The sequence below is a fragment of the Artibeus jamaicensis genome, unplaced genomic scaffold (genome assembly GCF_021234435.1).
Source record: "Artibeus jamaicensis isolate MK-2021 breed Jamaican fruit bat unplaced genomic scaffold, CSHL_Jam_final contig_1132, whole genome shotgun sequence".
Lineage (NCBI taxonomy): Eukaryota > Metazoa > Chordata > Mammalia > Chiroptera > Phyllostomidae > Artibeus > Artibeus jamaicensis.
In genome coordinates, this window is record NW_026521221.1 from 1,970,467 (window position 1) to 1,987,430 (window position 16,964).

The following is a 16,964-nucleotide window of genomic DNA, read 5'->3' on the forward strand; positions in this document are numbered from 1 at the left end:
GATCAGTAAGGTCCTGCTCAGTGTACTGGGACTGAGAGAAACTCAGTTATGGAGAGAAACTGACATAGGTGGGCAAGGCGACTGTCGTAGAAGGCAATAAAAAATCCAGTCTAAAAGCATATATATCTAGCACTACTGGAGTCAACTCTCAATTTTCACACAATGTTTTTCCTTCTTCTTTCTACTTCATAGTATGTTTTCTGCGTGTGTTTTATGTTTGTTCTTTGATGATGGCTGCGGCCTCTACCAGAAACCACTTTAGGAAGAAGATGTGGCTCCAAATCGGTGAGTCTGGCTTACTGTGACCTGAGGGACTGGTTACAGATCAGTGAGAAGGAGTTTAAAACCAAGGCTTCACTGCACTCGAAAGCCAGGAAGCACACACAAGCCTGCTTAGTCCAGTTCGGTAGAGACTAAATTGGAAGTAGGAGATGTGGGAAGAAAGTAAAATGAGAATATAAGTATAACATGACAATCTGAAAGGAAAGACCAAAAGCTGGATTTCATGTTAAGGAAACAGGAAAATTACAGGAAGACCTCCAGAAAAATCATTTATATTCTGGTGACACTTAGACAACCTGGGCTATCTCTTAAAATTTCTAGTTCTTTAAAAGACAGGAGGGAAAAGAAGTCACATGACTATAAATCTTACTGATTTTCTTATCAACAGCGAACTATATCTATCTAAGCATCAACTCTATCACAGGTAAATCTTTTGGTGTATACGCTGCCAGATATTTTTGTATAGATTATCAGCATATATTTTCTATATGTGTTTTTCTGTTTCTTTTTAAAAATAAAATGGGTCACTGTAGATACATTTCAATTTGATTTTTTCATTTAATATTGCATAAACATTTCTCCTGTTAGTAAACCAAGTTATAAATAATGTCATCATTCTTAGTGGCAATTCAGTATTTCATTATATGGCACAGGTAATAATATGATTATTCAGGTTGTCTCCCATTTCCAAAATACTTTGTAGTAAAAGATAAACTAAACATTTTAGCACCAGTCTTTGGAAAAATTCATCTAATTTTTTATAGGATGAATTCCTAGAAGTGAGAACGTTGTGCTTTTAATACACACTGACAATCTGTCTACCCAGTTACTTTCCTACTAGTTTTGCATGAGTACAGAAATCCCCCAAATCTACCCCTATAGAGCTGGAAATATGTTCCAGTGATTTATGCTTGCTATAAATCTATATACTCCTGTGTGTATGAATTGCATATTCTTGTCCTTATTGCATTTTTCTGTTGGGGTGCTGATTTTTTTTAAAAGAGTGATTTATAAGAGTTCTACACACATTCAAACCTCAACCTATTGTTTGTTAAATATTAAAAATAAATTTTTCTCAAACTAGTATTTTTCTTTATGATTTTTGCTTTTGGTAACAAGCTTAGTTAATAAGACCTTTCTCACCTGAACATTATACACTCATCAATAGTTTCTTCTTTCTAGAACATTTGCTTATAGTTCCTTTTGAGTATGCATCTTCAATCCATCTGAAATTAAATTTTTGTGTGTTGTCTGTATGGACAGGATCTAATATCCTTCATTCAAAGACCAGTCAGATGGCTCTGTATAACTGACCTAGGTAGTAATTCAGCCCGGTATTTGCGAAGTAAACTTACAAGTTTCATGTCCTTTTCTTACCTGATAAAAGTAAGGATTAGGTTCTGATTCTCCTACTCCCTGGAAGTCTTCAACGTTGATGAGCTGGAAGTCATACAGCAAGCCAGCATTTGCTGTACTAAACTCCGGCAAGAGCTGCACGTGGGGTAAGTTGCCTAGTTTCTTGTATCGCCAGTTGTAGAGGTTGCACAAGCTTTCCAAAGACAAATCCCCCCCAACAGGAAATGTCAGCAAGGTGAAATCCCCTTTAACATACCTAAGAGCATTTCTAAGGGACTGTGCTCTTCCTCTTAATTTTCAAGGCACCCACTCTGTGCTTATCTTCCTAGCAGTAATGCTTTTTCAACCTCTGCCTCCCTACTTCAACTAACCAAATCAGAAGGTAGATGATACTACAGAAATGTCAGCTCCATTGTGTTCTCTAAGGTAAACACTATCTCCACTGAAATTTAAAAAGCAGGGAAACTTCTATAAATTGAGGAAAATTTGAGGTAACTATGAGATAGGCCCTGTACACTTTATGAAGCAAGAACTGGGTGTTCTCCTCTTGTTCCCCTTTTGCTTTGTATTTCAAAATGGTACTAACTCTGTATCTTCTGGGAGCATAAAAAGAAGGGCCAGTGGAAAAAGTTATTTGGTTAATTCATACCCCATGTCAAAGGCAATAAAGATGCTTTCAGATATTTAGATGGCCAGTTCTTGGACAATGGGGAATGCTGAGTTTATATGGAAGACATTATCACATGCTTGGATTATGGAATCAATGTCCCTAGACTGGAGTAATCCCCTCTCCTCCCCCAACCGCTTACCTTGCTCTGGCTCTCCCTTGGGCATCGAGGTCCACAGTAGGAACTCCAATTCGGACAAAGCGAGTGAAGAGAGACTGCTCCATGTTTGAATATTTTTGAAAGGCCATATTCTTAATGACTGGAGGTAACTGGTGATGATCCCCGATCATAATCCATCGTTTCAGTCGGCTGAAACCATCCTGAGGATTCTAGAAAAGACAAGCGAGGAACTGGCAAAATATTCTAACTGGTATACTACCCTACTAGTCTACAATTTATTGCACAAGATTCTTGCTAGTCACAAAATGGCTTCATTAGCTCACTAATTCTTCATATTCACCACCTCCAGAGAGGAACCTGGCAAATTACAGAATGACCTGTGAACCCAGTACGGGCACCGCTGCTCTTGGCTGCCAGTCTGTGAGGAAGGGGGACCGAGGTGGCAAGCATGGAATCGCCCCATTTCAGCAGGTGGGGTAATCCAAAGACGCCTGGGAGGCTTAGGTCAGAGTTTGGCAGAGAGAGCACAGAGGGAAGCAGATGCACACGCAGGGAAACAAAAAGATGTCCAAGTAAACACCCCGTGTCGCAGCCTTGCAGAGAGCCAGTTCTGAACCCCCAACGGCGGTAAAATTATACCTTTTAAAATTCCTTACACTATTTCAATTTCCTACTCTATGTGTCTTCTTATTCCTGAAACGTATCCTGACAAAATACATTTCAAGTCCCAAATAACTTGGCTTGTAAAAGTACTTTTGGAATCCAGGGTATCTGTAAGTTGAAGTCTTTATTCTTAAATTGGGAATTCCACATTTTGTTTTTAATGCTTCCACAGTAAAGACTATTATTGTACAATAAGAAACTTACTTAAACATCATCATGTAGCTCAAAAAAATTTAGGCAGAAAATAAAGAAAAGCAATGTACCCAGTAAGCATCAAAAATAATTCTAAAAACAACTCTAAAAGAGATGAAAATATAGCTTATCTTCCATCCAAACTGCATAAAAATGCAATTTTCTTGATTAAAATTACTCTTTTCAAAACTTAGAAATGAACTATGAATTTTTAAATAGTACTCCCAGAAACAACGCAAACTACTAAATAGCCAGTGAATAGATGAAAGGAAGTTTACAAGCTTAAAATAGAGTATCAAACATAATGATGTTAGGGAAAATACATACTTATGGCAATCAGCACCCCCAAATTATCTAACTTTCTGATGCTGCCCCTGGGAATTCTTCAAACTTTACACTGTGTCAGATTTCAGTATCTTACCTGTAGAAGAAGAGGTATAAAAGTTTCAATCTCCAGAATCTGAGCAGCCTCCTCCATTAAAATGTTGTCATACTGAAAAAGGAGAAACAGGAAAGTTCATCACAGCATGAAAGCCAAACAACTACTGTCATAACCACAACCACCACGCAAATACAAACAAATGAAAAAACAGCCCTGGCTGGCGTGGCTCAGTGGACTGAGTCCCGGCTTGCAAACCAAAGGCTTGCCAATTCCATTCCCAGTCAGGTCACATGTCTGGGTTGCGGGCCAGACCCCCAGAAGGGGGTGTGCAAGAGGCAGGGGCTGAAAATTCCCATTTACTGCTCAATTATCACCAAAGTAAACTTTACCTTCAAAACCTCCCTCTTGAATCTGTTCATTTTTCTCCATTTCTACCACCACTATTGCTCTAATTTAAGCCACTACTCTGACTACTGCAAGCCACCTTTTTACCAGCCCCCCCTTCCTGTCTTGCACCCCCCAAATCACTGATGTGGCAGCCATCTAATCACTTCCCCTCCCTGGTGTCAAACCGTCACTGGCTTCCAACTGTCCTAGGACAAAAAAGCCCTTAAAGTGGCCTGCAACAGACATGTTAACTTAGGGCCTATCTCTAGTCAACCTGGCCCCTGCCTTCCTCTCCTTTATCCGTCTTCTCCTTATTAAGCTTTAGCCATGTTGGCCTATTTCATTTTCGCAGAAACAGCAAAACCATTCCTGCCTCTGGCCCTCTGCACATGCTATTCTCTCTGTGCTTGCCTGGCTCTTTCTCATTCTTAAAATATCAGGTTAAACCCCATTGTATTAAGCCTTCTTTGATCTCCCAATCTAAAATGGGTTTCCAAATATTCTTTCTCTTTGTCTCACAGCACATCACAATCTGTAGTTCTGGATATTCACCTGCTGACACCTATATCCTCTCACCAGCCCAGTTTATAGTAATGTTAGGCACTACGCAGTTGTAAAATAATAAAAAAGCTCTTTCTTCAACACAAGATCTCATTCTTTGATGATGATTTCTCTTTTATCTGCCTAATTCTCTTCTTTGTCACTTCTCAACATGTTTTATCTTTCCCCTCTACTTCTAATTCTGGTGGCTACTTAGTGTATCTTACTCCTTGTTTCACTGGTAAAATACCTTCTCTGAGAATCTCGTAAATATGTATTAGAATTCTTTTGTTTCCTGTTTTTAAGGTTTTCTCCTCTTATTTTGTTTTCTGAGAAAGTGACAGGTAGGGGGACAGTTATGTCATCCTGCTGTGAGCTCACAAGGAGGAGTCCAAAAAGCCGCATTTTTACAGAAGTCCCTGCGTGGACTCTCAGGATAATAGATACACCAAGCAAGAGAACGGGGGAAGCTCAAAGAAGACAGTTTAAAGAGCCCGCTTCCTGGAAAACTCTGAAAATGCAATTTAACTTACAAATATACACGTGTGTGTGTGTGTGTGTGTGTGTGTGTGTGTGTATTTTGCTTTTAAAAAATCAGATTTTAGTCACAAAGCAAAATTATGCCGTACTGGGAATATTAAGGGAAAAGCCCATGAATGCATATGCGTGTCTCCTTGCGGACAGCACAGAGTCAAAAACAAGACCTAAAGTGGAAATTTAATATTCTTTACTAATATAGATTAAAATATTGAAGGAAATACGAAGAGTTGAAAGCTTAAATAATTGGGGAGGATTAGAAAGTAGCGGACTGCCTTTTAAAATTTTAAGCAGATCTACAAAGTTGTTAAGCTCTTAAACCAGATACATGTATAAGTTTTATAAAAATAAATTGAAAACATATACTATCAGCACTCATGCTATCTTTAGATGTGTACAACAATGTGAAGAAAATGATTAATAAAACCGTGACAAGCTACAAGTAGTGTTTTTTTTTAATATGAACCTGAAAGGCTGCATGAAAGTATAATATGCTCATTTTAACACGCATCATTTCCCCTTGTTATTGAACTAATATGACTTCACATCGAATTGAAAGCATATCTTATGTCAGCTCCAAAATAAAATATTTACGTGAAAAATCCTCACTAGTAATTTGCAAGGGGGAACTTCACACTACCCTTTAACACATCATCTACATCATCGTGTCTGTCCCACCTCAGAACCGAGGAGCCCTTCATCCGAGAACGGTCTGTCAGATTTATTTAGCGCCTACCTTTCCGTGAGTGTGTAAGGGTAAAAAAACTGTCAGTTACTTTCATCAACCACAAACGTTTTTCCAACTCTTAATTCAACACAGTACATCAACCCTACTTTAAACAAGCACAGATAAACCAGTTGCAGAAAAGTTAAATGATGTGCATTAAAATCAGAGTTTAGGTCAGTATCATTAGCAAAATCAGAGTCTGGAAATTCACACTTACTGCTCAATTATTACATTCCACTTCCATTGCGTCACAGGCTATATTATGCTCTTTAGCAATCTGGTCTTCATCATGTAATTAAGTCATTTAATATCTCATCTTTACAGTCTAAATAGGAGCATTCCATATGAGGATATGGAAGGCACATGGAAGGCTTTTATTTGTTGGATGAACAAATAGCTGGGATTGAATGTGTGCTTGAAATGTGAACGATGCAAGCATATAGATGTTCAACAGATAAAAAGCATTGCCAAATAATATTATCTATCTATCTATCTATCTATCTATCTATCTATCTATTTAAATGCTCACTGCAGGATATGTTTATTGGTTTTAGAGAAAAAGAAAGGGAGGGAAGGAGAGAGAGAAACACTGATGTGAGAGAGAAACATTTGCCTCTCGTATGTGCCCCGACTGGGGATCGAACCTGCAGATTTTGGTGTATGGCAGGACGCCCCAACCAACTGAACCACCTGACCAGGATGCCAGGTGTTATTTTTATAGCTTTTAGTTTTGTTCAGAGATTTTTTTTAACATAGAAAAAATATATTAATCTACCTTAACAAGTATTAGAATTTGGTTAGATAATCATATGGTTATAATGTTATTTAATGGACATATTACTTTAAAAAATTACATTCAGAGTTCACTAATCACATAAACACAGAAGTTTTCAGTTTTAAGAGACATTTCTAAGTAATTATAAATGTAAACTACAATAAGAGGTAAGCCAATCTCCAAGGGAAATGGCTTACATTTTAAAAACACCAAACTAACAGCTGAACAAATGATACATTGAGGAACTAAAATAGAAATCTTTACCTTGAAACCTAACTTGACTAAATCATGTCGTTTTAAGGCGGCATGAGTACAGGTCATGGCAATGATTTTGGCTTCTTTCACCAAAAGGTATTTAGATCTGTCCAGTCCACTTCGAAGCAGTTCAGAGGCCCTGAATTCCTAAAAGAGTGGGGATGGAGGGCAGTGAGAAACTACTTTAGGAAAGTAAACACAAGTTATGCCTACATGCACACAATCCAGTTAATCAGACTTAGTTCCTGATAAGTTAATATAAATATATCATAAACTAGGCCTCAAGAATCATAATTATTGTCATTATTAATTGGGTACTGAGTAAATTCAAGTAAAAATTGATATTCAAACTACAATTTGGACTTTTTTTTTTTTTTTTTTTGGTATAAGGTGAAACATTTGCAAGATCAACAAGGGTGCTGAATAAAATATCAATCACCACTGTACCTATATTACTCTGGGTCCCTCCAGAAAAATGGAAACTCTTTCAGGTATTTATAACAAAGGGAATTTAACACAGGGGACTGGGTACACAGGGGACCAAGGAGCAGAAAAGCCACTGAAGGAACAGCAGAGTAACCCAGTGGTCAGCACAGCAGGAGGTTACGACTTTCCTAGGCTAAAAAGGATAAAGGGAGGAGGCAGTGCAGTCAGAACCCAGGGACAGGGAACCGCAGACGACCAGGCCGGGGGAGACTGGAGCCACAGAAGAGATGGAGCACATGGCATACAGAAGCGGTGGAGAAATATCCTGACTTTTCTTCTTCTTTTATTTCTTCTACAATTCTCATTGGCTAAACCCAGTAAAAGTCCGCTGACATGGGAAGCAGGGAAATCAAATCTGCAAGGATCAGCCCCTGACCATGGCAGAGGACCCCCACGGAGCAGAGTACGGGGATGGACAATGGATGGATGCGAGGAGCAAACAAGCAGACTTTTATCAAATCTAAACATTGCATCATACCTAACACAGACTTATTAAATAACATTTTAATTTTGATTTTTAAATAATTAAAACATTACAGGTACGGGTGAGATACCCCCTCCCCAGACAGCTACTATAATAATTATGTTTTTATCATTTTACTTAATGTAATTATAAACATAGTATAATATTGTTCTGTAGGTCTTAAATTTCTCTTATCATGCTATGCATTTATTATTCTTTATTTACCATCCACCCACCTATTCATATCACATATTAATATCTACTAAATATGTACTATGTGCCCGATACTATTCCAGGAAGCAGGGATATAATCATATTTAAAGGTACAAGACAAATGAGGCACAGACTCTGCCCCTTTACCTGGAATAATCCCAAACCCTCTTACTGAGGAACCTGGGTCTGAATATGATGCCTTTACTGGACTGCTATCGTCTTCCAATGATGTTTTCTACAAGGAATGAGAAAACCAGGAAGCACTCCAGGAGGAGTTCCTGCCTTCCAGTATATTCTTCTCTGTCCCCTTTGTACAGCGGTAATTCTTACTTCACCTCAGTAATCAGCATCAAGCACCCTGGCTAACCAGCGATCTAACTTCTTGCCTACTGAAAAAGTGGCATGAAGGACTCAGAACGGCCACGTGCCGTCTCAAATTCCAGTCCAGAGAACCACTGTTGAATCTGCTGATGAAAGCATTCTTTTCTTAAATATTAAGACTTTTACACCAGAAAAGCCAGAATAATGTGCATTCAATTCATATCTAATTTTATTTATTTTTTGAACTAGAACTATAAATATTTGCAACAAGCTCACTTAAAAGTAACAATCTGGTTTGTTAGATCTGAATATTTTATTTACTTCACTTAAAAAAAGAAAACTAAACTTAAAAATTTTAAAGGAAAATTTAAAAGACCTTGAGAAACCTTACCTCAAGCTGAGTAAAAATTTTCTTAATATGTCTGAAACATCCTTCAGCAATTTCCATGTCTTCTTCATAAGATCGACCTTTAAAAATGGGTTGTGGGGCATTTGCAAAGTATTCATGAAAAGGGAAGAAAGTGGAAACTTCAGTAACATCTGGCGATGAGTTACTTTTATTTTTCACTTTGCTGATATATTCCTCCCAACGAGACATTACCTATAAAATGAACTTGAGGTTAATTTTGCCAGCTAATTGTTTTAAATGATAAAATAAAAATAATTAGTAAAAATAAGATCTGCTAGGTAATAGAAAAAAAAAAGCAATCTTTGACCCCAAAGAAATATTTCTTATCAAAGTCACCAATGGGATTGCCCTGCTTTTATAAAAGTAACCTTTAACATTATAGAAAAAGTCTTTTTAATCAAAAATTCAGAAGGGGAAAAACCCTCAGTCAGGGCCATCTTGTGGGGCTTTATCTCAGACATTTCAGATTCTCCATTCATCATGCCAGGCAGTTTATTATTAAGGCTCAACACAAATGAAGATATTCCCTATGTTTTCATTATCTCAGTTTTTCTCCATATACGGTAAGTTCAGCTTTGGCAGTTTTTAAATCAATTTGGCACTTAACCCTTCTCTCAGACCTTTATAATTTTTCCAATTCTCTTCAGTACATTTATGAAGAACTTAAAGAACTTCTGGTTAAGCTGAGTACACATCTGAAAGCTAATTTTATGAGTTCTGTGCGAGTTCAATTACATCCTGGTATCTATGACTACTATGAAGCTCCTACTTAATTAACATTAACTTTGTAATTCTCCCAAGTCTTTTCTGTTAAACCTTCAGTGTTTCTCAAAGTGTGGTTCTTAGGCAGAATCTACTGCAAGTGACTTTCTGGGGACAGACATTGAGAATTTCCTTTTAAACAACTTTTCCCAATGTGATCCTTATGTGTTGAAAATTGTTGACCTATACTGCGAAGCCTTAAGTTCGTAGTCCCCAAATGTATCACTTAGGTCTCCATATTTTATAGATTATTTCTCTTACTTTTAAAAGTAGTCATATTTTGCCTTGGCTGGTGTGGCTCAGTGGTTGAGTGCCAGCCTGTGAATCAAAAGGTCACCAGTTCGATTCCCCGTCAGGGCACATGCCTAGGTTGTGGGCCAGGTCCCCAGTAGGGGATGCACGAGAGGCAACCACACATTGATGTTTCCTCTTTCTCCCTCACTAAAAAACAAACAAGTAAATAAGTAAATCTTTAAAAAAATAAAAAAGGATGAAAGTACTCATATTTTGCTGTGTATAATGCACACTTTTCCCCCCCAGATCTTTGAGGGAAAAATAAGAATGTGTATTATACATGGGTAGTACCTGAAATATCTTGTATCTGCTCTTGTGTTTTGTGATTATTTGTTACATAAAATTTCCTATAATATGCTGAAAAATAAATGCTAAAATTCCTTTATATTACAAAAAATCAAGTGTCTAAATATAAATAGATATTTAAATTAAAAAATTAAAACGAGACTTCTTTCCTAAAAGTTTGGGACAAAAATGTGGGTGCGCATCATACATGGGAACACGTTATACACGGCAAAATATGGTAGTTTTTACTGATAGCCTAGTGATTTTTATTTTGTGCCAAATATGTATTTAAGCATGATCTTTATTATTTAAAGTTCTAAACAGTCTGGGTTTAATGCAAACTACTTTGCAGAATGATGTGTATCTTCCCTGTTTTGTAAGAAACCATGAAATATGCTCATTTTAAATGAACTCAATTGGTTTGGGTACTCACTTATAATGAGCACAAACCCACTTCTGTTTTAAAATTTCAATGGGATGATTTATAGCCAAAATTAGTACAAAGAGAACAAAGTTATACAAAAATATTCATTATTTGATTAACACTCGGTCCATTCAAAATTATGAGTAAACCAACTTGAATATTAAAGTTTATTTGTATTCATTTTATTTGTCTTTATTTCTCATTGGTTTCATACCCAAAGAACTAGCCTCACAAAAGCAAAAAAGGACATCTCTAAATAGAAGTCAAAAGGATTTTTAACTTAAACTCTTACACTAAAATTAATTCTAAAACACAATTTACTGCTTAAAATTTAAGGAGATTATGTTTTTCTTTATTAATTGATTAATATGCATAGTAAAATTAAGTTATAAACTGCACTTTGTTCACTAGGTAGCTAGGATATTTAGTTATTTACAATAATAAAAAAAAAGATTAGAAAGTTTTTCAATAGCAAAGAGGAAAAAAGAAAAAATTTAAAAGTACCAACATTGGCCTTTCATTGAATGAGTCCTCAAGCAAAGTTAGCAAAGAAGGTTGAAGACCACAAGAAACACAAACATTTAACACTCACAAATACTGCTTGCTTTGGTAATAAATTACTCATGGGAAAATATTAAACTTTCAAAAAATATCTCCAAAAACCCATCTTGGTTTCTAACTAAAGACCATGTAAGTGAAGTATGATTTAAAACCCCTTAATTTCTTACCTGATATAAAAAGAAATAACCTGCAGTTTCACAAGTATATGAAGCGTCTCCTGGAACCCCGAGACTCTTCTGCAATCGTTTGACTTCTTCCAAAAGTTCTATTCTTCGAGCAAGGACATAATTAACTCTTCCGTACCTAGAAATTACAATTAAGGAAAATATGTAATGAAGGAGCTTTCGAGAAAACTGTCAGCAAACTATTCAAGAAAAATCATATTAGAAACTATAAATGGCCAAATTACAGAAAAGATAGTTTATATTTAACTGTAAATTCTTGGGTCATTTTACACCAAAGCTACTTAAAGTGTGCCCTATGAATCAGTGCAAATCTGCAAATGTGACAGTGGTCTGTGAGGAAAAAAATCAACTACATCACTAAATACACCATTTAGTTTAGCTATTGATTTTTCCGTAACAGTATGTTCACACAAAAGCAAATAGTACAGAGCATTCTGGTGCCAGTTAATCTCATCCCAGACCAAGAACATAGAGTTTACAGACTGAATGCTTGGAACAAAGCACTGTTTTATACTGTAGATTAGTTCTAAAGGCTTTCAAACAGTAATGCATTTTTCAGTCTGTCATCCTACCACATGGCTTGGCATCTGAACCTGTAGGCTAATAAACATGTGCTCAATGAGTAAGAAAACCAAAATTTGGACAGTACCTGGTCCAGAAATCTACAGTTGAGAAAAAAAAGTGGTGGAACCAGAACTGGATCCCAAAGCCTATATATACTCTTTCCACTGTAACAGAGTGCCCACTATAACCCTTTAACAGTCAAAAAGATGAAACAGTGTAAACAGAGAAGTCACGTTCCTGGCTGCTCCAGAGTTCGGACACGGTCTATGTTTTTAAGAATTTTCCAACTTAGAAGAATATAAACATTATAGCAGGTAAGTTTTTTTCTGTATGCTTATCTAGCTTATCTATAGTTTAAAACTCGTCCTGTAACAAATATTTTGGTAATGAGAAAAAAATTGGGAATGCTTATAAAGAGGGAGCAACAAAATGCCAAAACCTTGTGATACAATGTTAAATTTAAAACATGATATACAATGGAAGTCTATGTGACATCTATTCAATTATGCTGTAAATCTATTAATTTAAAAAAGCAATGTACAGAATTATAAATAGTAAGATTACAGCTGATTATTGAAAAAAAAAAGACCATCAACACTGGTTTTGGATAAGTGAAATTATGGATGATCACTGCTTCTCTCTTGTCTCTTTTGATTTAGAATTTTTTCTCAATGAAAAATGATACTACTTTCGTTGTGACAAAATATTCACTTAAAAAATTACGACAAAGGGAGAAAAATGAAAGAATATGCCCAACAATCAAGCACATACATAACAAGACCTGGGCCTTCGTTTGTGTATCAGAAAGCAAAAGGACTTTTTCCTTTGAAATTTAGTAGTAGCAAAAATCATTTTAAAAATCCTACCTATGCTCTATTATACTATTCTTTAAAAACTATAAAGTCCACTGTAATATAATTATAATGATGGTATTTAGAATTTCTCAGCATCTGTATGTTCACTGAATTCTGGATTATTAGGTTTTAGACTCAGGCCCTCTTACCAGTTAGGGTTAATGTGAGGAAATAACTCATGGGAAGAAATTCAGAAGTATCACTGGCTGATACAAAATTTTAAAAAATCTAGAGCCCCAAATAACTTAATGTGTGCTATTCTTTGCCCTTTGACTTTTTAGATGCTAACAATGTTTGGTGAGTTCTGTAATACAAGAACGCAAAGTAGATGCAATGTAATAATTTAACACTCTTTTATTTTAGCTCTTTTGAAGTCTATGATCAATTTAGTGCCAAAGGCTATACTAAATATGTGCAGCTGTTAATTATGCCTTCTGTCTAAAACTATGTTTTAAAAATGAATTTATATATAAATGAAAGGAGCAATAATAAAGCAACTTTGAAAAAAAAACAAAATACTAATAGCAGAAGAAATCCAAGTGGTGAAATTTTAATCACTTTACAATATGCAATATTAAACATAAAGTCCAGCTAAACTGGCCATAAGTACCTGAAATAATACTTACAGCCCCAAAGCTTACATTGACATTAATCTTCAGCTGCACTTCACTAAATGAATCAACTTCCTAATTAGTGCCTAAAATATATGTACATTGATGTCTGGATGAAACATGAAAAAGAATCATTTCTACAATTTGGATTCAGTAACATTAAAAATTGCCTCAATAAACAGAGAGCGCACGGCAATCTGCTATTTTAAACTGAAGAACAAAGTAACTCTCCTCACTGAAATACCTGTATGTTTGAGGAGAAAAATGGCATCAACTGAGAGTCAAGAGCTGAGGGACATCACGTGTAGACTTCTAGGGCAACACATGGTTTAAGTAGGTTACCCTAGAATCTTTCAGAGTGAAGTTCGATTATTCATTATTCTCTTCTCCTGGCACTTCTTTAGTCAGGAAAAGGAGAAGGCTAAAACTTCCTTTGCCCACCATTTCAAAACCCATCCCATTTCAGCTCACCTGCTGAAATCTTTCTCCGTCTCCAGCTCCTCCTCTCCGTGACCGAGGCGCAGCAGGTGGCGCTCATCAATGTCTAATGCCATGATCTTCTCAAACAGCTGGTTCAGGGCCTGGAGGGCGAGAGAAGAAGGACCATGTAGCACTCCCTCAAAAGTAACAAGAACTAGCATTCAGAAAAACTGAATAGAATAAGAATTGCTCGGTCAGATACCAATCAAATCAAAACACAAAAGAAACATATTAGGTGATTTGGAATTTGAACGAAGTAGTGTTTTAAATGAATTCTGATAGTTCTGCCTATGTATGCTTGGCCGGATGAGTAACTGGAAACCACACACAACATGTAACAACTAAATTTCTGCTTCTAATTTATGAAAAGAGAAAGTTTCAGGCTCAGTTTCTATTTCCTCCAAGTCCTAACAATTACTGAAGTAATTAAGAACCATACCAAGTTCCATTTCACTCCATGAAATTTCCCTGGTTGTAGAGAACTGAAAAGTGTTTGCGGTTTACATTCAGGTGATGAGTGTAGGTGGAACACATCAAAAGGACCAAGAGTAAAAACCTTAGGCTGCAAGTCTAAAGATCGAAATGCAACGATAAGCAGAGAACTCATTCATTGCAAATTCTGCTGATGAAGGACATTCAGAAGTCACTCCTTTCTACCTATGAAATGTTTCTACTTAGGGTTCCCTCAAATCCTAGTACTTATTATTGAAACAGCTATAGTTACCAGGCTTTTCAGAAAAGGAAAAGTTTCATAGTATGAGAAGGTACACTCATAAAGATGTCATTTAAAAATTAGCCCGCAGTCAAACATCTTTGCACATTTACGGTCAGATGGACACTGCCCATTGAGTGCGGGACATACAAGCTCATCAATATCCAGGTTATATAATGTAAACATTGATATCCTTTGCTATTAGAGCTCAGAAACTGAAGAGATAAACGTAAGTTGTTAGAAAAATTCCCCACTATCCAAAATCTTAATATTTTACAGCTAAAACTGGAGGCCCAAGAGATCAGACTACATCACATTACTCATTAGCTACACCTCTGCTATCTAAACTCAGGAACCACACAGATTCAGAGGGCAAAAACTCTGCCACACACACCACAATCTCAAAAAAGACTTCATGATTTCATTGTGAACTCGAGTGATACTGGAGAATTGCTTGAGTTATATGTGCAAATTGAGATCTGACAAACAAAACAGTTGTGAAAAATCAACAATCTGATAGACAGGCAGAGAGACGATTTGATGGTCAAAGGGTCAGAAAACGTCCTAAGGAAACAGTAAGTCTTTGGCTATTTTCACAAAATAACCTTCTCTATAGTTGTGCCATACAAGTCAATCATTAATAGAGGATACCATAGAAAGTCATTACCAAGTTATCAAAACTTACTAAAAAATGACATGTTATTCTTTATTCATTCTAAGAATTTGCAAATAGAAAAGTTATTAGACTAAATTTTATTAAAGAGAAAAAAGCAAGTCTTTACACCTGTGTTTCTTTCATCAAGATAAAACCCCAACCCACCCTCTTCAGTGCAGGTTTAGCACAGTGTGCCTCCATCACCACACACCTCAAAGATGTGAAACAGGATAGGTATGAACACAATAGCACTGGCTTTTAAAACCTATGAAAGTTGACAAAAAACAGAGTAACTGAAATTTACCACTCTGAAAACTCACTGCTTCTTTGTAGACCAACTCTCTATAAAACTGGTCAACTAGAATCATTATTAACATGTGTTCAGAGACTATAAGTACCTTCAGAGGTTGAGTCTAATTTGCAAGTTTCATAAGATGTCTCAGGCCGTCCTGAGAGCTGCCTGTCACATTCCACAGAACTAATACATGTTACCTATTTTCCTCCCTGTCTATGATAGTGACAGCTTCAGAACAACTATCGCATCACACGAGTAGTTATAAAGATAATTTTTCAGCCACAACTTATAAGAAAGAAGTTTGTTTTTATTATTTTAGGTGTTTACAAAGCCTTATGTAGTAAACCTGCAACCTAAAATAGTCCTTCCATGTAACATCGATATTCATCTGTATACTTCAAAAAGATGTAAAATTCAATCCAGTAGTATTACAGTTTAGACTTATGTCTCCCAGGAATATTTGTTCTACTTGTAGAATAAATGCTGTTAGTGCTTTTGCTCTTAAAGTAAAAGCTCTAGCTTAGCACACAAGATGGGAGGGAAAGGCAATTTAATTAAATCTAATCCAAATATTTGACTACATATCTAAATATTCTTCTTAGAAATTTTCCGCAATTACCGCCCCCCACCTCCAATTAGACAGAGAAGATTTAAAAAATATTTTCCTCAATACAGTCTGGTCATGACTAGTAATAATCTAAGAGTAACTCAATAATACACACTACACTCCTCAGCCTTTCCTACGTACCTGTGACCGGGTTATCACACAAACAGGAATCTCCGCTGTGATTTCCCTCCTTCTTTACCCCCTCCCAGGTCCAGTGTGCACGTTTATGTGTAAATGGATGCGCACATGCACCCCCTCTCTCTTACCTGATTGGAATGAGTAACAATCAGAGTCCTCTGCTCTGGAAAATTGTGGTATATGTTGGATATAATTTGAACCGCCACATCTGTTTTTCCTGTACCGGGAGGGCCCACAACCTAAAAAGGAGACGGGCACATAGCAAACTACTGAATTATCACATTGGTAGAAAATGGGAATTCTAAAACTGAAAGATAAAATGTTTAAAAATTCACTGGTTGAGTTCAATAATATAACGGACAAGATGGAGTCTGTGAATTTCAAGACAGATCAATAGAAATCACCTAACCTAAATAACAAGCAGGAAAAGGGGATTAAAACAAATCATAAACAGAGTCTTGTGAATCTAGAATACTAAAAGGTCTAACATTCATGTCACTGAAGTCCTAGAAAAAGAGGAAAAAGTATACAGTGTAGAAAAAGTATGTGAAGAAATAATAGCTGAAAATTTCCCAAATCTGGCAAAAAAAGACATAAAACTACAGAATCAACCTCAGCAAACCCCAAACAGAATAATCCCAAAGAAATCTATACCCAGATACACGGTAATTTAATATTTGAAACCAAAAGACAAAGAAAAATTATGAATAGCAACCAGAGGAAAATGATGCAGTACATAGCAAAAGGATTTTAAAAAACTG

The 16,964-nt window shown here is 36.3% G+C and overlaps 1 protein-coding gene across 1 annotated transcript in view; it reads right to left on the bottom strand.

Annotated features, from left to right (window-relative positions):
• Positions 1-16,964, bottom strand: part of AQR (aquarius intron-binding spliceosomal factor) — an 87,364-nt gene that overhangs the window by 11,183 nt on the left and 59,217 nt on the right. The window contains exons 23-30 of the mRNA XM_037133156.2: positions 16,332-16,442; positions 13,788-13,897; positions 11,270-11,405; positions 8,759-8,968; positions 6,894-7,031; positions 3,703-3,774; positions 2,448-2,635; positions 1,660-1,831 (exon numbers count right to left, since the gene is read on the bottom strand). Of these exons, the coding sequence (XP_036989051.1) occupies positions 1,660-1,831; positions 2,448-2,635; positions 3,703-3,774; positions 6,894-7,031; positions 8,759-8,968; positions 11,270-11,405; positions 13,788-13,897; positions 16,332-16,442 (1,137 nt within the window). The remainder of the gene's footprint in view (positions 1-1,659; positions 1,832-2,447; positions 2,636-3,702; positions 3,775-6,893; positions 7,032-8,758; positions 8,969-11,269; positions 11,406-13,787; positions 13,898-16,331; positions 16,443-16,964) is intronic.